Source organism: Podarcis gaigeae (assembly GCF_964106915.1).
Source record: "Podarcis gaigeae genome assembly, chromosome: 1".
Taxonomy (NCBI): Eukaryota; Metazoa; Chordata; class Lepidosauria; order Squamata; family Lacertidae; genus Podarcis; species Podarcis gaigeae.
The window spans coordinates 49,833,473-49,854,536 of NC_139678.1; the positions used below are offsets into that span (position 1 = coordinate 49,833,473).

Here is a 21,064-nt window from a genome sequence, read left to right on the forward strand (position 1 = left end):
ATGGCTGTTAATCAGAAGGTTGGTGGTTTGAGCCCACCCAGGGATGGCTGTAGGATTCCTGCATTGCATTGCAGGGGGTTAAACTAGATCAGGGACATCCAACTCCCAAGAGACTGCAATCTTCTCCCAGGAAAAAAACAACCCATGGGGGGCAGGTCTAAGTTGTTGAGCTTTTTTGGAGGGGCACCAAATTTGCAGTCCTAATTAGTTAATGGGAATGCTGAAAAACCCTCACCAAAAACAGAGCCGAGCAGCGAGCTTCTATTTTAGCGATCCTGCGTGAATTAACGACACAGAGAGGGGCCGGGGCCAGTAATGAGCAAGTGATCGACCAATATCACCCGGGAATCAACTTGTCGATCATAGTCAACTGGTTGGACATTCCTGGACTAGATGATCCTCATGATCCCTTCCAGCTATACAATTCTATGATTCCAAGGAAATGCCACTTTAGAGGCCCAGTGATAATCAGGCCTGTGCCCATTCCACAATTTGGTTGCTGCACTATGCAAGTACAGAAAACAGACACACAAGCACAGATGATAAAAAAGTTAGGACTACAAAGAAAACCATACATATCTGCAACTAAAACTGTAACTATTCACAGAAAACAACATAACTTCTACAAATAATGATAAAACATTTATTTATAAACAAGTTCAAATAACGAAACAGCTCTTTATATAAATGTAACATCATTGTATTCTTTTATTTTGAAGAGCACATAACTTCACACACAATTTACCTTTGTGCCACTGAAGACAGCTTGGTCTGAAAGCGCTGTTTATTTGCAACAAGACCATTTAGTCATTTGTTCTTCTGTCTTTCAATACACACTGAATCTCACTGCTGTTTTTAGACGCCATTTCATCTCACTGTTTGGCAACTGAAGGGCCTATTCGAATTAGGCTGTCAAGCTGCGCTTACTTCCGTTTTTTAACTAGAAGTTGTAACATTTAGTTTTCTTGACAGTCCTGACTTTAATCATCTGTGCTGGCACTGAGTGGCCAGAAGTCATTCCTCTTTGTTTGACCCTGCAACAAATCTTCCTTTTCCTCTATTTTTGGTAAAGCCAGCCAGCTCACTCAGCAAGGAGCTACCAGGTCAGCCAAAAGGAATGCAAAATGTCTCACAGGGGCTGAGACAGATCCAGAAAGGCAGAGTCTGCTGCTTCCATACTACTTTACGATTTGAAAGCATGAGGAACTCTTCCCAGTTTAAGCTGTACAGCCGTAAACCAGGCATTATAGCCAGGTTCTTTGGTTAGGGGCAGGCATTGAACAACCTCTCCAAAAGTTTCCAGCGTGAATACTGCTTTCAGTTATAATGCTTCAGCCCAACTGGATCTTCAGTTACTGCTTAGGAAGAGGCACAGGATCAGGCAGTAGCAGACCTCATCCTAGAAGGTTCAGAAAGCAATTTTATGGCAGGGTGGGAGAAGGTTTCCATAGCTCAAAGGTAGCACTTATGATTTCCATGCAAAAGGTCTCAGATTCAATCCCTACTATCTCTAGATTGAAAGGGATCTTGGGTACCAGAGCCTTCCTTGCCAAAGATCCCGGAGAGCCACTGCAAGTCAGAGTACATAATGCTAGGCTAGAGGGACTAATGTAAGTCTGACCAGGTATATTGTGGTTTCCTATATGAAACAACCAGGTATTTTGGCCAGGGATGGAAGATAATTCTTTCATCTCTATGCTTACATTGCAACCTGCCTTTTTATTCTAGCACACATCAAGTCCAAACTGGCAACACTGCCCCTTTCAGCAAAAGCAGTTCCTCTCTTCATTGCTGGTTGTTGTTTTGTGTTCATTTAAATTATTATTTTTTAACCACACACACACACACACACACACACCTTGAAAAGAAAAATCCAGCCACCCCACTTTCCTTTCTCAATACTTTGAAAGTCCTGGCCTGTGAAGCTTTAGAAACAAGAAACGGAGTGCAGTATTCTCCTCCAGAACCAGGCTTCCCTGATTTGCCTCTCGTAGCAGCAGCCAAATCCACAGGCACACAAAACAAAAATTCAATGGTGTCCCTTATTGCTCTGTAACAGTTCAGAATGAAGGCAGCTTTGGGAAGCAGCAGAAGGCAGCCGGAGCAGGAGTCGCTCATTCAGTAGTGAATGAGAGAAGCACCATGACAATGATGCCAGTACACAGGAGGAGTACTTGTTGCACTGAGTTCCTAGGCGAAGGAAAAAGAAGAAGAAGAGAGGATGAGCTGAAGATCAGGCATGATGAGGATCGGGATCCTTGCACCCCCACATTTTTATACCTCCTGGGACCCTCAAGGCAGCTTAAAATGGCTCCACGATCAGGAATGGGGAAGCTTTGGTTCTTCAGATGTTGCGTGATGCCAACTCCCATCAGCCCCATCAACACAGTCAATAGGGATGATGGGAGTTGTACTCCAACAATATGGAGGGCCACAGATTTCCCTTTGCTGCCCTGGAAGTTATGCACGGGGTGTTCCCCACCCCTACAAGTTTTTCTTCCCATAAGTAGATGTGGTGAAGACACTTACCAAGGATTCTTCTCTTCTAAAAGATCGGGCACGACATTTACCAAGGCGATGTATAAAAAGCCCCCCGAGGTAAATGGGAGAATCCAAGCGATGGTTTCCCCTGTGTGGATAGTGAGAAACACATCAGTGACCAGTAGGTGGCAGGAGAGAACTGTATTTGGGTAAGATGGGATGGATATGGGGGTCTCTAATTCATCCCTTCTGCATACTCCAAGTCTTACCTGTCCCTTTAGGTGACTGAGCACAAATTGCAAAGCAAGCACCGAGAATGCCTCCAAGGGCCGTGGAGAGCTGTAACTTGGCTGCGCTCCAGCGATCAAAGCCAGCACGAAGGAGGATGACAAAATCTCCCACCTACAGCAACAAAGCGGGGATAAAAAAAGAGAACTGCACTGAAGCTGACAGCAGTCCCAAAGCATGGCACTGCAAACTCTTTTCCAGAATTGCCAGCTACAAAAAGCCCTTTCCTGAACAGATAACTAATTCCAAGCCTCAGAGTTAACAAGTGGGGAAGTCAAACATGGAACATAGTTAACTCATTTATTCTTGCTTCATAGGGAGGAAAAGTATTCTTTCCAATTATTTGGTTGGCAATAAGTAATTCTAAGCAAACAGAACATTCACCACCTGCCGCCACCAACACCATGTCTGAGAGAAAGCCTAAGGATGTGCAAATATACAATATTTGCTTATCCCTTGTCTCTGCCTTCCATTCCATTTACTTCATTCATTGTCAAAATTCAGATTGTAAGATTCTTGGGGCAGGTATGTTTTTGGATTTTGTTACTCTAGAAAGTTTTGTATATTATTAGGGGTGTGTGTTTTTTTTATTATTACAGAGTGTGTATATTACAGAGATTTGCTCACTCTTTCAAACAAAGCCCTGGCCTCCCGCTCAGACAAAACATTGAGACAACTTCCCAGCAAGCCTAATACAGATCCCGCTTACCTCATGGGGAATTTCATGCAGAAGGATTGCCATAGTGGTCAGGAGCCCAACCTACAGCCAATGGCAGAAACATGTTAAGACATTCCATATCACTCAACAGGGACACAAGTGTAGCAAAGCAAGACTTTTCTAAACATTTTTTTCCTGGGGGGAAAGGGGAGATGCTGACCCTGCCCCCCTTTGAAAGGTGATCTGTGCAGTTTTAGTGTTCAAAGCAATTGCAAGGGCTTTTAGTGTTGGGTTTTAGGAAGAATGGAAAAAGCTGTAGTTATTTAATACATATTGTATGGATCTTCTGCTAGAGTGAAAGTATTAGGAAAATGCTATACAGAAATAGCACAGAATTGCTTCTTATTTGTCTACTTGCTTTTAACACCAGCCTCTGTGATCTGAACATTAGGGGAGAGTCAAACAGGTCCCCTAAACAGGGAACTTACCTTTCTGCTAACCAAAAAGCTGGCTGCCACTGCCAGGCCATGTGTGAAATTATCTATTGTGTTCGCCAAAAGATTGAGGTATCCGCTGATCTACAGTGGCAGGGGAAAGAAAGAGAAATAAAATCAGAGCATGTAACACCTGAAAGACAAGGAGACCACAGACAAAGGCCATTTTCACAAACAAAGGTAAGAATGCCAATTTTATCCACAATGTAGCTTATATCAAACTTGTGAATGTGGTTGACGAGGCACATAACATAGTAAGTAGCAGTCTTTAAAGTGACTATTGTATTCTAACAACCCAATGGATGTGAGTTATCCTGTTTTGACAAGCAGATGCAGAAATTTAAAATATGGGTTGTCAGCTGTCAAACAGGAATGCAGCACGGGGCTTTTCTCTTAGTGTATGTGGTCCAGTTCGCCTCTCCTGAACTGGAAAATGGCAGTTATATTCTTAAAAACACAGAAAGATGTTGAGAGATGGCATTTTTGTAAAGACGCAGGAATTTTGTTTTTAATGATAGAAACTTTTAAAGAAAGCGGCTTAAATTCAGGTAAAGACTGTGTACATAAAAGATCAAGGAGAAGGCAGGTGAAGGTCGAAACCAAGCAGGCGATGATGGAGTTGAAACCATCATTCAGTGGTAAGATCCAAGGCTCAATCCCTGCCAATTATGTGGGACTGGGAAAAACCTCTGACTTTGACTCTGGACAGCTACTGCGGTCAGGATGGGGCTAGACAGCCCAACGGTCTGTCTCACTATAGGGAAGATTCATACATGTTTAAGAGGAAAGCATCTGCATGCCTGATCTCCCCTAATAGTGGGGGTTTGGCTATTTTTTTAAAACACTGCCTGCCATCTTTGCTTTCAGGAAGTTATTGAACTTCCTTTTGAGTTGTTTTTGCTTAGACACATATCGCATTTTCTCCACTGGCCCATGGACCCCACCCCCACCACCAAATGGTTTACCTTGATCTTCTGGGCTGGTAGCGAAGACAAGTGAGAAGAACCATTACTCTGAGCTGTGCCCAACTTCTTTCTTTGGACTGGACTGGCTGCCTCCTGCACAGCAGAGAAACTGCTCCCATTTGGAATCCGTTTAGTAGGTGCTTTGGAATCACTGACCTAAGTCATGGAGAAGCGGCTGGTCTTTTTCCATGTCCATCAAACAGTGGCCCAGAAACCTTTACCCATCCCCTTCATATAGTGCTATCCTAAACTCAAAGAAAACTATAGCTTCTTTACATCTGATGATCTCCAAAGCAGAAGAAAGTTTACAAAAAAAGGACACAGAAGCCCAGAGACTGTCATTTTAAGTGGTTTGTTAGGCAAAGTCACACAAATCAGACAAGGACGACCTCCACTTTGCTCATGCAAGGTTGACGGGGAAGCAAACAGATATACTGCTTTCCTGACTCCCTAACTCTAACCTAAACACACACACACAATTCAAAACTTGAAAATCCCATACTTTGTACTGTATTTTGCATAATGTATTCAAATACCATATTGAAAGCATGTATGCCAAATATAGAGGAAGTTATGCCAAGTACAGAGGAATTGTGCACATGGTGGGGGCGGGAACTCATATAGGATAGGGGTGGTTAAATTGTGGCCCTCCATATTTTTGGGGAGTCTAACTCTCATCAGCCCCAGCCAAATGGTTAAGAATGATGGGAATTGTAGTGCAACAACATGTTGGAAGGCCACAAGTTAACCATTCCTGCCATAGGGCATTATGGAGCCCTTCTGTTCTCCTCTTGACCTTCACACAATGAGTTTATGTCATGCCTCCTGAATCACCGAGGAGGCTACTGGAGGGATAGGAAGTTAAGCTTCATGCTGTGTTTCCAAGATCACATGACAACATCACATGTCATAATCAAACTGGGATCTTGCACCCCTCTCAGAATCCACTCACCAAGCTGGAGCTTCCTTCCTTTCCACTGTCTGGGAACATCTTCTGGAGGCTCAGGAAGGTCAGCAAACCAATGATCACCCAGAGTCCCAGGAGCTTCTGCTGCTGGAAACTCTGCCCTTCTCCTGTAGAGGGGAAAGAGGTAGAATGGGCAAGTCTCACCGTAACCTGAAAATCAGGAGCCCCCAAAACCATTTTCCCCACCCAAAAGAAAACAAAAGTAACCCCCGCCCCCCGCTTCATTCACACGAAAGGCAAACTGGTTTCCAGAAGAAACATACAAATCTGGAGCCAGTGCACTCTAGAGCAGGGTTTCCCAGACTTGGGTCTACAGCTGCTTTTGGACTACAGTTCCAATAATCCCTGACCATTGGTCCTGCTAGCTAGAGGTGATGGAAGTTGTAGTCCAAACACAGCTGGAGACCCAGGTTTGGGAAACCCTGCTCTAGAGTATTAGTGCTGCTGGTGTAAAGTAAGAACCCACACACTCAGTACACATCTCTGATAAAGCTGAAACAAAAGAGTCTAAGGGTGCTTCCACATGTCAGCTATAGTGGGGATGCCAACTGACCCAGAGCATCAATCACCTGTAAACAACAAAGGTAGGCAGGGGATGGATGAGCTCTGTGCCTGATGCTGGAGTGGGTGAATCTATAATAAATTGACCCAGCAAAGCTCTTCTGTTCTCAAGCACTCTTCTCAAGTGTAGAAAAAAAGAAGCCTTGGAAATAGAAGAGGACTCTGTAGCAAAGGGTGGTAGGGCACCTGTGCTTTTTATAGCTCCCTCTTCCTATGGCTAACACTCTCTGTCTCTCGCTGTATATCTCTCCCCACCCATCTCTTCCTGGATACCTTCACACACCTAGCTCCCTGCCAACCCACTTCCCGTGACAGAATGTTGATTCCTTGAAAACTCAAGTCCTGCAACTTGGAGATGCTTTACTTGCAAATTCATTAACTCTGCATGTTTTATTCAGAGAAAAAAGCTGGGATTTTTTTGTGTGCAAAGAGACATAGGCAGCCCCTGGTTACAGCCACACGTTTACCAGGGCAAATTCTGAAGCTGAGCCTGCCTAAGCTGCGTGCACAGGCATGAAGTCTGTGCTCTGGAGAGCTCATTCCTCTTCCTCCTCCTCCCGCCACACCCTGGCAAAGTTCTTTGCCTAAGGACAAAAGATGTCCTTTTTGATTAGATGGAGTGCGGTCAGCTTCCCACACGCTGTTGAGACTGGCTGTAGGCAAGGGAGAATGACAGGCATGTGTGGGGTGACGCAATCCTGAAGCCCAAAGGCCAGATAAAGGCTGACAAGGTGGGGGAAGTCTTCCAAGGTCACATTTTCAGGAGGCAACAACACCTGCGGACTCAAGGCAGGCAGCAGCGCAAGGGCAGATGCCCTTCTTATGGAGGGAGACCTATGCAGATCTTCAAGATCAGAGGAAGTTGTCCTTTATGAATCAAGCAGTTAATTGCAGGGCTGCATGGAAGAGCACCCTTCCCCAAGGCTGCTGAAGTGCAGAGAGGCAACAACATGCTATTCAGGAGCAAAGGCGGCTGTGTGTGTTACATCTCTTGCATCTATAGAAGAGTACTTGACAATTCCTTCCTCAACTTGGTGCCTGGTTGTTGGACTACAGCTCCCATCAACTCCTGCCATAGTGGTCAATGGCCATGGAGAACGGGACCTGTCCTCCAACAACATCTAGAGGGCTACAGGTTGGGGAAGAGGGACAAGGCATTTTCCCTGTGATAATCAGCCATGAAACTCACTGGGTGACCTTGGGCCAGCCGTTCACTCTCAGCCTAGCCTACCTCACACGGTTGTTGTGAGGATAAATGGGGAAGAGAAGAACTATGTTCACCATCTTGAGCTCCTTGGAGGCGAGGTGGGATACAAGTGCAACAAGTTGATTAGTAATTCATTTGACATAGCTTTGGAAGAAGCATGACTATATTATTAGTATTATTAAGAGTCAAAGCATAGAACAGAGAGAAAACAAGCCCTGGCATCCAGGCACCCCCTTTGAAAAGATAACAAGAGACCCCAAATGGGACACAACAATCTGTGCAGACGCAGGGAAAGAAATGGCTTGCAGATCAGTGCCTGTGTGATTTCAAGGCGTTTGCACAGTTCCAGGCATTACCTGCAGTGGCACTGCAGGTGTAGGCCCAGGCCTCTGGGAGCAGGTGCAGAAAAACATTTCCCAGGAGTCCACCAATGGCAAAACTCAAGAACTGCTTCATCCGATGGGATCCCTCTGAAAAGACAAAGAGCAGCCAGTCACCACAGAGCTTGATCTCATCTTGCTATGCTACTCATGGGAAAGCTGAGGGAACAGTCATCTCTTCCCCTATGCATAGGGTTTGCTGCCATAGCAGCTGATCAGGATGCTTTGTCTGCTACCAAGAAAATGCTGAAACTGGGAAAGCCAGTTGAAACACCTAGTACATTGCTCCTGCTATTTGACAACAGGACCCAGTGGGGCGGTTGTGAACTCGCAAGGAGAGGTAGGGCCAGTGGGAAAATTGTGTCTGCCTAGTGTCTAGAGAAGAGAGCAGGGCTGTGTTTATTCCACAGTTTTGAGCCTGCACCACACAAACACACAACTTAGTGTAGAAGTCAATATCCTGTTTCTAGCCCTTAAGAGTACAAAGATAAAATCAAAACTATGCAAGTGGTGCCAAGGGAAATCTCAAAAGCCACAGAAAGGAGGCATTTCCAATTGGATTTCCAGTGGCCAGAAAACAGGGCTTCATTGTTTTGCCTGATGCTTTGCCTTTCCCATGGCTAGTAGGAAACAAAGGCTTACAAAATACTCATACCTATGCATCAGTTACACAAGTCACAGAATCCACATGAAATTTGGTTTACTACGAGAGGGTGAAGGTCCTATTTTAGAAAATCCACCAGCACATGCTCAACACCCTAAACTTAGCCATTGTCCGCCCACCTGACTTCATGGAATGACTTGATAAGCGCATATTGCTCCTGTATTACAATAAGCATGCCACATCCAGGTCTTGCATTTAAAAGCTGTGCTACCCCGAGCAATCCTGACTGAGCCAGAAAAAGGAGGCAGAAATCATCAGGGGGTGCTTACCTTCTGACTTCAGTGCTGCCCCTGTCTCGAGAGGAATTACCAGCAGGGGAAGGACCCCACTGAGCCCAACCATAACTGAACCAATCAGAGAACAGATCCAAGCATCCAGGCGCTCCTCGCTGAATATGGCCCCCCAGGACTCAGTCTCCTTTTCACACAGGGGACTAGCCTCATTGTCAGCCTGGCTCAGTGGAAGGTCGTGGGCCTGGCAGGCAGCCGTAAGCATCAAGAAGGAGAGGGTTCCATGGAGAAGCAGTCGCTCCCCCATCATCACTGTGCGGCCTCAGCCTGGCTGATCAATCCCTGCAAGGAAGAGGGAAAAGATGAACAGTCCATGCCTAAGACTCTTCAGTGCTTCTCCTCTTCACCCATCCCTTTTGAAAGTCACTCCCAAGACATTTGTTCTTTTTTCCCTCCTGAACTGAATTAGTCTTCCCATTGTTGACTTTAGGGGCTGAAAGGATGAGTCATACTTCTTTCTCTCATTTTTTTACTAGATGGAAATCTCATAACAAAGCGAGATGTCCCTGCAACTCCTAGGTAGCTACTTATTCTTGTATGTGGGATCTTCATATTGTGAAAAAGAGGGATCAGCATAGATCTCGGCAGCCCATTTCTGTGACTGAACATCACTTTCCTCACACTGGGGCTGTGTGGTTCTGAACCATTCCTAAAAGAAAATTCACATATCTCCTGTATGTATATACACTTATTGAGCTGGAGGGATTTTTCTGGTGTGGCCGGCTGGCCCATTTAAATTTGGCCACCCGGCCAAAGGCTCCCCCACCCATTCCAAGCATAGATGCCAAGGGCATCTGGCAATATACCAACCAACTATCTGCGCTCGTGACAGCAATGGAATCTGAGGTGGAGTGGCAACCTGACCAGTTCACCATGGGTGGCTTGAGGCAACATGGTGACTGATGAGGACATTACAAGGACAGCAGCCCAGCCAGAAACCCATCAAAATGGTAGTACAAAACTAGACCCAGAGTTTAATGGCTTCTGCAGATACTAAAATTATGTAAATGAGGAATGCAGCATGCCACTAAGCAGATCTCTGTCAGCACAAGTATTTCTGCTTACCTAATGGAATGATTCACTCTCTTCCCCCACCATGCCATACCCTCCAGCATTCCTCAGATGAAAATAGGGACATTTTCATCGGAGGAATGTCGGAAGGTATGCTGCCCCTTCGGCACCTGTGTTTCTGCTGCCATGGCCCCAGGAGTTCTCACTCTCCCCCAACTGACCCTCATTGACCCCCGCTTTTTCTGCTCCCCCAGCCCTCACATAGAGCATTTCCTACCAAAGGAAGTGCAAGTGCCACCACCAATATGCAAATGGATGTATGGCCCTCCACCATCCTGAAAAAAACACCTTAATCCCAATTTTGTTTTGTTTTATTCTTTGGTAGATTTACAAATATAAAAACACACACCCAAAAAATAATTTTAGGGAGGGAGGGGGAAAGCCCCATTGCTATAGCAGAAGTTCTTGCATAGGCTTCTGCTGGCAGGGCCTGTTAGTTGAATCCCACCCTTAGTGGTTGGAGATGTTGGACTTTGCCTGGGGAAGCCCATGTGTAAGCGGCTGTTGATAAGCAACTCCAATCTCCAGACTGCTGTGGCCTCATCGTGACCAAGTATAAACACAGATCTAGGGGATGGGGATAGGAGTGTCAGACCCATCCTTATCAGTAGATAAAGACTCAGAAGAACAGCGAGAGGGAGATGCAGCAGCAATATAACTGGGAACCTCCACAGCCTACAAAAGCAAGCAGCAGGAAGTCTTTACCACCTGGGGGAGGAAAGGTAATGAAAGAGAGAAGAAGAAAGAAAGAGAAAAGTATTCCAGACCCTGAAGGGTGTTGGTGGGGGAGTCAATCAGAAACTGTGCGTTATGGTACTCCAGAGAATCAGAGAGAGAAAGTAAACTTTGGGGCTGTATACGAATTTTAACAATATTTGAAACTAAGTTCCTGCTGATCAGAAGAGGCTGGGACTACATGTAGGAGAGGGAGACCTTCCCAGCTCTCCTCTAGAATCCTGAGGCCTACTTGAGTCTCTGAAGGAACCTAGGCTGCCAAACGTTGCTGGACCTCTCTTGAAGAGAAAGTAAGCAGTAACACCATAACAGATATATTACAAGTGTATCTGCATATTTTTGTAATTGGTCAGGGCTGACCTGCTTCCTCCCTCTTTGCCCCATCTATGCACTTCCAGCCAGGTTTGTGGTGGTGTGAGAGAGCCAAGCAGCAGCCAATTCCACAATGTATGCTCTGTCCTGTCCTGACACATGTATATCCAAGACACCATGTGGTCAGGAAACACCTTTTGGGAAGTCACCGGAGCAACCACTCACAAACGACAGCTCAGGGGTTTAAGGCTCTTCAGCAGGGATAGCCGCAGAATTTTTTAATATTTTATTTAGCCCATCTGTTGGCCCTGCAGTTTGAAGCTAGGAATTTCTGGTCAAGCTATTTCTTCGGCCAGCCTGTCCTGTCTACTTGAGTCTGATTGGCATCAGCTTTCCATGGTCTCAGGCAAAGATCTCTTCCGGTCCCACACTTGCTTTGTAGTTATTCAATGGAAGTATTTATATCTTGCCTTTCAATCATACTAAAAAGGCAATTAACAACATTTTCAGTAACCCAAGATACTCTTGGCTTGAGTTGCCGGAGATTAATCCTGAGGCGCTTTTTGCATGCAAAGTGTGTCCTCATCCAATGAGCTCTAGCCTTCCCCTCTCCACCCTCACACAGATTCCATCCCTTCCTCTCCTTCCTAGAGTTGTATTCTACAATTACTTGTCTCCCCAAGGTTTTCTGCAGGCAATGCAGTCCCCTCTCCTGCTCCCCCAAAGAGTTAAGCTGGCAAACATGGGACTCCCTGCCCCTCTGACTTCAGAGCAATCCTGTGAGATAAGATTAGAATCAGACACAAGCCTTATTCACTCAGTCTCCCCACCTCCTCCAGCCAATTACCATAACACAAGGGGGTGAGCCCATTGGCCTTGGCTTCTCACCCCTGGCACTGTTCCTACAGCCCCAATATGCTGAGGACTAACTTCTGCAGTGAAGAGGCTGTCCTACTCATGGCATCTCCCCATCATGTGATCTAGAACCCCAATCTTCTTAAGACTTCTTAATTGCATGGGGAGCTTTCTGCCAGTGCAGTTTGCCATTTTTGGGGTTCCTTTTCCAGTCAGCAGTGTCACCCAGAAAGTCTTCCGGAATCTTCCACTTCACAGTTCGGCTCTTCTCTTGGTGAACTCCCATGTGGGAATAAACACCTCACCCATTTTTGTTCTTCTTAAAGTATTTATTGCCAAAGTAACACTACAGTGTATATGGTTACCAGATTTTTTTTTTCAATGAATCCAGGGAAACTTTTTTTTTTGGGAGGGGGAGCTTAGTAGCAACAGGGAGTCAGTAGTGGGGATGGTGAGGCAAAAGACCCTGGGCCCAAGCACACATGCATACTGTATAAAGGTGCAAAGCCCTTATTTCACACCCTGTGAAACATAAATGTGCAGAGTTTTTTTAAAAAAACTGGGCAATGGCTGCCCGCCCGCGGTTCCCGAGTCTCCTCCGATCTGTCAAAACAAAGGGGGGAAGGGGGCAAGAGAACAAGGGAGGCTCGGGAGTCATGGGCGGGTGGTGCACCGTTGCCCAGTTTTTTAAAAACTCTGCGCATTTCTGTTTCACATGGTGTGAAAGAAGGGCTCTGCACGTTGCCCAGCAGAGAAACCATGCACCTTGCACCCCTCCTGGGCCATGGCTGCCCGCCCGCAACTCCCGTGCTTTCCCCATCAGTCAAAACAAAGGGGGAAGGGGTCAGGGGATCTGTACCGCCAGATGTCCCCGGTTCCCCTTCGGCAGTGGCGGTGGCAGCGGCAGTCACCAGCCCGGAGCCAGACACAGCCAACTGCGCTACCAGGCTGGCTCCGGGCTGCTGAGGCTACCACTGCCACGTTTCCCGGGGACAGATTTGCAAATCTGGGGACATTCCGGCGACGTAATTTGTCCAGGGACAGATTTGCAAATCCGGGGACTGTCCCCGGAAACCGGGGACGTCTGGTAACCCTAATATAACTTTTACAGTCATACCTTGGGGGTTGAAGAGAATCCGTTCCAGAAGTCTGTTCCACTTCCAAAGCGTTCGACTTCCAAAGCGCGGCTTCTGATTGGCTGCAGGAAGCTCCTGAAGCCAATCGGAAGCCACAGAAGCCCCATTGGACATTCGGCTTCCAAAAGAACATTTGAAAACCTCAACACTCACTTTCGGTTTTCAGTCATTTGGGAGCCAGAACGTTCAACTCCCAAGGCGTTCGGAGTTGAGGTACGACTGTATAACTACTGGTCTAATGAAGTAAAATAAAACTATATGCAGATAATCATTTGGCCATCTGGCCAGAGCAGCAGCCTCTACACCACACACACACTTTCTCATCCAGAGCTTGCCTTATAAAGAAACCTGTTGCTAAGAGCAAAATTTGTTGCTATGGCAAAACTTTTCAAGGATCATTTCAAGTTATTGTTTAGACTACACTAACACTTTCTCAACATTATGCTCCAACATATGGGGCTTTGCAGGAAAGATGATGAAGATGATGTCGGAAGAGATCAACAGGTAATCAAGAGCAAGCAGAAATGGATGGATGGATGGATGGATGGATGGGGCTACAATTACTGTTTGAAGATCCCTCAGGGAACTTTGTGGCTGAATCAGGGATTTGATTCGAGGTCTTACTCATCCACTGCACCCTTCTAACTCCAGTGATTTAAGAGAGGCTTGGAAAGAAACATTCGCCTTATATTACAGAGGAATAACTACTAGGCAAGGCCATTCTGTCATTTGGGAGACAGCTCTCTTTTTCAGTCTACTCACACCTGCCAAACATAGGACATGTGAACAAGCAGGCAAGGACAAACATTTGTGGCTTAGCAGCCCATATGCACTTGCTTGCAAGGCCCATAGTGGAATCAGTGAGTTATGGAAAATTCCTAGAAGGCAGAGTTCCAGGGGGCTAGAAGGCCTGGGGAAACACTGGGGAGGGGGAGGGGACAGAGCAGGGCTCCCTTAGTCATGCCAGTGCCAACTAATTTGGGGCCAACACATCTGAGACATGTGAGGTATCAAAATGCCTCCCGAAATTCCTTCTCTGAGTCATCCTAGGTTGAACCTGCATGTGGTGCTTTGAGTAATCTGTTGTCCCCCTAAGAACATAGGAAGCTGTCTTATACAGGTCCATCAAGCTCAGTATTGACTGGATGCAGCTCTCCAGCAGTTGAGACAAGCGTCTTTCGGAGCCCAGATGCCAGAGGCCAAACCTAATCAACCACATTTTCCCTAAAGTCAGCACACCTGCTTTCTGCAAACCATGCAGCACCAGATGCTCAGCCCACAGAAGCCCCCTGCTCACTGCACAACATATGGATGAAAGAAAGCAAAGCTCATGTGGGAAACACACTCTGCACTACTCAAGTTTCCTGCAGGATTCCCTCCAAACCATCAGAGCCTTTTTCCTCCCGGGGAATATTTCCCCTGTCACACACACACACTTCTTGTTTAGCAATAAAACGGAACAAGGAAGCACTATTTTTAACTACCACAGCTCCTCTAGGGAAGATGCCTATTTATAAAAGGATCTAACCAATTCATGGCAGAAGATGTTGACCAATGGCCATTTCCCATTACAGCTCCAAAGGAAGTTCCATTTTCAAAAGGAGTGTACCGGATCATGAGATGTTAAGGCCAACTATCGCAGTATTTCTGTTATGTTCAGGGCCTGCTTATGAGTTTTCCACAAGCATCTGGCCAGCAGAAAAAGTGCAGAACTAGGTCAAATGCAGCCAATCGGTTCTTACATTCTCAAGTGGCAAGTATGGGAATAAGGAACCTATGGCTCTCCAGATGATGTTGAACTAAAATTCTCATCCCTGAACACCAGCCATGCTGGCTGGGGCTGATGGGAAATAGAGTCCAACAACATCAGGAGGGCCCACAGATTCCTCAGCTCTTCCCTAGGTGTTTGCCTAGTGACTGTTGATAACTCTGAGCCAGCATACAGGTTTTATGGTGTTTTATATTTTGCTGGAGGGACATGGGTGACGCTGTGGGTTAAACCACAGAGCCTAGGACTTGCCGATCAGAAGGTCAGCAGTTCGAATCCCTGTGATGGAGTGAGCTCCCATTGCTCGGTCCCTGCTCCTGCCAACCTAGCAGTTTGAAAGCACGTCAAAGTGCAAGTAGATAAATAGGTACCGCTCCGGCGGGAAGCTAAACAGCGTTTCCGTGCGCTGCTCTGGTTCGCCAGAAGTGGCTTAATCATGCCGGCCACAAGACCCGGAAGCTGTACGCCGGCTCCCTTGGCCAATAAAGCGAGATGAGCGCCACAACCCCAGAGTCGGCCATGACTGGACCTAATGGTCAGGGGTCCCTTTACCTTTAGATTTTGCTGGAAACCCCCCAGAGTGGCTAAGGCAACCCAGTCAGATAGGTGGCATATAAATAATAAAATTATTATTAAATTATTATTATTATTATTATTATTATTATTATTATTATTATTATTACACTTGCCATGAGGTTACCACCCAAACGCAAGTGATCTCCAAACCAGAAACCATATATAGTAACAGGTTTTAGGTGATCCTCAATGGATCCCCTTTCCACGTCTCCAAGGTACCGCTGCCCACTCACTCTCCCTCTGTGTGCAAACTAAACAGCCTCCAAGGTACAGACAGTGATGTGCAAGGGAAGTGGAGGGTGTTGTTCCATTTCCTAACTCATCATTGCTTGCCCACTTGGAGAGGACCGATGAACAGGCACCAAAGGAAAGTAGATGGACCAGCATCTTCAGAGCATTTAGAGCTCAGAGCATTCAGAGCTTCAGAGCATGGCAGTGGACCCTTTCCTGGAGTGGGGTGGTACCCAAGGATGCCACCTGCTTCTGCCTGGAACTCCATTATCATATTGTGAGCCTCCAAACCTTCTTAGCAGAAACAATGAACATGAAGCCAGGGAAGCAAATAGTTCTACATATTATGACACAGAGAGAGAACATTTGCCATGGAAATGGGGGGGGGGGGGGCATTTTTGGCAACATTCCTCCAGAGCTTGAGGGATGAGGGCCAGCACAAAAGATTCTGCATCTCTCCTCTCCTGCAATTGCAACATGTCACATTAGTAACATAAAGAGGCAATGTGTTTGTGGGATTGAGCCATCACAGGTCAGGCACCATGGTCAGAAGTTTCATAACCTCTCACAACAACTAAAACTCAATATTTTTCAACTGAGTAAATTCCCATATCCAACTATGAGCCATCAAGTATTAAAAAAACCTGTGTGTGTGTGTCCTAAGAAATCCCCATTATTTATTTATTCTTTAAAAAAAAAAAAAACTCCAGTCCTTGGTAACTCGGGGAAACAGCTTTAATGCAAAACACATCTGGCCCTTCATAATTCCCAGCGAACAGGATTGAAGTCATGACCCATACAATTTTTTAAAAAGTAGAACCTTGACTCAGAGCACATTCCATGTGGGGGTATTAGAAGTGGGAATTGTCCCAGAGGAGAGGAGACTCTGCTTGCTAGTGAATAACTGTGCTCCCTGGAGGATTATCTAAATTGTGAGGAGCTCCTGAAATAGCAACTGGAGGATGATTGATATACATAAGATTTTTTTTTCCAATTCAGAATGAGATGCTGCAGGAAAGAAACCCAAAACCAGACAACAAGAAACACAAAAAAAGCCTTTTCATATGGCACATGTAGAAGATTTGGGTTGTTATCTGAAAAACACTTCTGGTTAAGCATGCTTAGGATTATGTTGTTAACACTGTGAAAAGTCTGCATGCCTCTCTAGACAGGAGACCTACACCCACTCCATTCTCTTAGATGGTAGAATTGAGAGCCAGTGCCACTTGAAATATAAACCTACACCAAGAGAAAGAGAGAAACGGAAAAGGGAAATAGAGCAGAATGTTTACTTGAGACATTTCTGAAACTGCTTAGTCTCCCTTGCAAGAGATTTCCAGTCTATTCTAGAAATGGCCTTTATCCAATGCACCTGGAAAATCCAGCTCAGCTCTCCCCACAGCAAGCTCTGTGCAGCGGTCAAGAGTTTCTTCTGCTCCTGCCTCCTCCCCTGACAGCCAGCAGCTTTATCCTTTTGCTGACCACACTGTTCCAGCATTTTTCCAGTCTTGTATCCTACCGCCATGCCACTCTTAAAATATATATATTCAGGCATATTCCTCTGGTTGCCCAAGGCTCATCTCTAATTATGCCAGAGAGCCCAGACAAAATGTCATCCTATTCCCCCGCAACGGAAATAGAAACAGCAACAAACAAACTCTCTTCCAGACCCTTTTACGAGTCCAGCAGCAGCAGCAGTAAACGCCTGGAATCCTACTGGAAATCCTGACCTTCTGCCAACAGCTACAAGGCTTCACAGCTCCCAGCCGCACCAATTCTGTCACTGTGGGGTTTGAAGCAACCCACTCACCCTGGAGTGACCCATTCAGAACCAAAGCCTAGCCTGATGCTGGAAGCAGGCCTAGGTCTAGTCTGTGGCTGGGTGTAAGTTTGCCAGGGAGCCTCGTTCCCATGTCAGGGTTCCATGATAGAGCTCTGTTAAATAAACAAACTTCTATCCCTGCAGAGACAAACTCCTGTCAAAGAACATACATATCTGAACTGGAGAAGCATTACAGCTGTTGACATGTTTTTATGCCACTTCTAATTTTGCAAAGTGCTCCAGATCATATTAGAGTATACAACTGCCTTGTGAGGTAGGGCATTGTTCCCATTCTACAAGAGACAAAATTGGAAAAACAAGTTTGATTTGTCCATCCAGTGAGTCCATGGGAGTGATGGGCTTGCCCAAAATGCTACTTCAAGAGCCATCATGGAATTCTCAAAAAGCACCTAATTTAAGCCTACCAGGAGCATGAGTCAGTCAAAGGTAGGACTGTGTGGACTCTGTGCTAAAAAATAAAAATAAAATTCAATATCCCAAGTAATTCTGCACCAAGAAAAGCAGAACTATCTTTCTTACTTTGCCTAATTTATTTTTCAATACTTCTTCTTCTGCATAATTTATTCTGGTTCTGCAGGTCACTGAAACACAGTCACTGGAAGCCTTATTCATCCAGCTCTCTGACTTCTGATATTTCAACAGGCTAAACAATCTGAAACATTTTTTGTAGCCATAAGGACCAGTAACTTAAATGAAAGCTGAGGGGAAGGTGGTTTCTGCATGCAATACCACATTATGCGTTTTCCCTCCACTTTCACAAAGTCACAGCAACATACAGGTTTGACTATTATTAGTGTGGAATTTTTCAGCAAGTGGAGACATCATCTATGAACTCATCTTATGAACAGAAGTGCAGCTAGCAATTCATGGGGGGATATGTTCTGCACCTATTCAGCAATCTCTAAAGGAGGAGAAGATGCCCCCTTTCTCCAAACTGCTCTTTGATCATTTTTCTTCTTCTTCTTCTTCTTCTTCTTCTTCTTCTTCTTCTTCACCTTATTTTGCTAACAACGTTGTCCATTAATTTCTCTAACCCCCTTTTAGGGCCATCTCAGACAATGGACATCACCACAAGCTGTAGCAGTGAATCCTATCAAGTGATTACACACTGTGTGAAGAAGTGCTTTATGGCGCCTGTCCTGAACCTAAAAAAGTTCATGGGAGGACCCAAATCCTAACATTATGATGGAGGAGGAAAAAAGTTTCTGTGAGATTTGTCCACACTATTCATAGCTGCATAAACTTCATTGATGCCCCACCTTCACCCTAAAGAGAAGCAATTATCAAATCACCACACCAGCAGTCACTAAGAGAGTAAGAACATAACGAGGCAAATGACAGGTGAACTTGCTCCTGGTTGAAAGAGGATCAAGTCATGAGTCCTTCATAATTTAAAACAGTTCCACTGCATGGGTCCACTATTCACCAGTGAAGATACAGCTAATCACAGATCTTTGAGCGGCATGTGTCCTTACTTAGCCTCAATGCAGAAGTTCCACTGTGCTTCTAAAAACTTCTGTAAGGTCACAATGAAGTATAGTGGGTCATGCCTTCTGTATGACATTCCATAAGTTAAGATAAACTACTTGTGACACAGTAACTACTCTGCACCAGACCAAATCTGCCCATTCCAGTTTCCTATCCTATTATAGGTAATTAACTTAGCACAGCTAGGATGATTGGGTTAGCACCCATAACCACTGTTGTGAATGGATCACTGTGTTCATTTTACATGCATTTGAGCTTTAACAGACTTGTCAGAAACTTTTTGCATTTCACAGCCCTTTGATCCCACTTTTTACATTCCACCCTCCCTCCTCTACATATTTATGCATATATTTTATGTGTCAGTTGAGGATAATACATTATGCATCTGGTGAAGTGAACTCCAGGTCACAAAAGTTTATACATGGGTGGATAAGTTGTTGGACTACAGCTTCCTTCATCCCTGACCATTGCCCATACTGGCTAGGGCTGATGGGAGTTGGAGTCCATCAAGATCAGGAACGCCACAGTTCCTGATCCCTATTATTATCAGAAAGCCTGCAATCCCACATGTACTTGGCTGCAAATCAGTCTTGTTGAACTCAGTGGGATTTACTTCTGAGTAGACTTGCAAAGGCTGACACTGTAAAAGTGTCTGTATTTAAGATGCCACAAGACACACTTGTTTCTGCCTGTAAGAAGTATCCTAACTCTTACAAGACCCAATTCTGGGTGGCCAAAAGACATAAAACTTCTACCAGATAGAATACACTTCCATTCATTCCCAGTGCAGGTTCCTCTATGTACCAAGCCATTATTTTGCCTTTGAAATTCTTCTCTCCTCATCTCCCATTATAATTTGTCTGAAGTGGAAGCTACAGTTTGAGTGGGCCAGCTAATATGCTAAAGCTGTCACCACAGATGTTCCTTTATTAAAACACGTGTCTATTTATTAAGAGGCACAATGGGACATTATCTAAGAAATTGTTCTAAGCAGAGTTGCCTTGGGAGTAAACCTCATTAAAATAGCTTCGGAGTAAACATGCAGAGTCTATTTAGCGGCGACTTCTGCTGGAAGGAAAACTGGTGGAGGAGCGGAGAAGTGAAAAGCGATGGGGTACGTGCAAGGCTCATTAAGCACATCGATATGGTCTGCGTGCCGTATGGATCAGAACTCTATATTATGGTTATTTACCTTCTGAAAACAAAATTACGAGGCGGCTCTTGCTCCTTGGGAGAAAAGAGCGCTACATTCTCCTAGTATCACCCACTTCTCGGAAGCCGATAAAAGGAAACCCCTTCTCTCAACAAACCATACCGAGTCTAGGAAACACACAATCACAAGATCTCAAAAGCGCAGCACTTTGAAAAACGGAAGAAAGTGAAGGATCAGGCTATAATTAACGGCAGAGACAACGAAGCTAAATGCAACATCTGTCAGCAAATGATTAAAGGACTTGGGGGACGAAGATCCGAGTTCCCCCGAGGCATCAAGTAACCCACCTGGTCTATGAAGGATACCCCTCCACATACGCACTTCAATCCCGGGGTGCTCTTTCTTTTCCTATTGCTGCCCGGGCACAGGGTACCACTTGCGCCTCCTCTGCCCTCGCCTCTTCCATCCCGCTCTAAGCCCCGGCCGCGCTCCGCCCGCCTCTCTGCCTCAGCCGCCCCGGAAAAGTTGGGCTCCCTCGACCCTCGGGTGCTTCCCACCCAGGGGCAGCTCAGGGGCTGGTTCGTTACCGTGCGACACCGGGGAGCTCCGGGCTGCCCCTGCCATCCAGCTGCGTCTCCGCTCGGGACTCCCCCCGCCTCTTCAGCCTCGGCTCCGCCTCCAGAAGCCAGCCACGTCGGTCCCATTCCCCTCGGATCAAAAGCCGCCGCTCCGGCGGACGCTTTAGCGCGCGGCACAGCTTCCGACGTGTCCACTAAAGGGGGACCGGATAGCCAGAGCACACGCTTCTTCTAGAAACGCTGAGGGAGCCAGCGGGGAACAGGACATGCTTCCGGTTAGGGCAGGATGGGGGACCGGAAAAGAGTCTTACTCTGCCGTACAAGTGACAGAGCGCAGGTCTACGGCTGCTTGCTGCACAGCTG

The 21,064-nt window shown here is 45.9% G+C and overlaps 1 protein-coding gene across 4 annotated transcripts; it reads right to left on the bottom strand.

Annotated features, from left to right (window-relative positions):
• Positions 1-629: 629 nt before the first annotated feature.
• Positions 630-20,856, bottom strand: SLC39A13 (solute carrier family 39 member 13). Of its 4 annotated transcripts, none has more exons than XM_083752166.1 (10): positions 20,711-20,856; positions 8,935-9,237; positions 7,978-8,091; positions 5,839-5,960; positions 4,887-5,042; positions 3,916-4,005; positions 3,479-3,529; positions 2,751-2,883; positions 2,530-2,629; positions 630-2,190 (listed from the first exon to the last, which is right to left on the bottom strand). In XM_083752166.1, exons 2-10 carry the CDS (start codon positions 9,203-9,205, stop codon positions 2,115-2,117), a joined length of 1,113 nt encoding a protein of 370 aa, XP_083608292.1. In that variant the 5' UTR covers positions 9,206-9,237; positions 20,711-20,856; the 3' UTR covers positions 630-2,114. The 4 variants fall into 4 exon arrangements, with proteins under 4 accessions (XP_083608292.1, XP_083608293.1, XP_083608294.1 ...); XM_083752167.1 differs by having other exon boundaries at positions 20,471-20,833; XM_083752168.1 differs by lacking the exon at positions 4,887-5,042 and having other exon boundaries at positions 20,711-20,838.
• Positions 20,857-21,064: the final 208 nt, after the last annotated feature.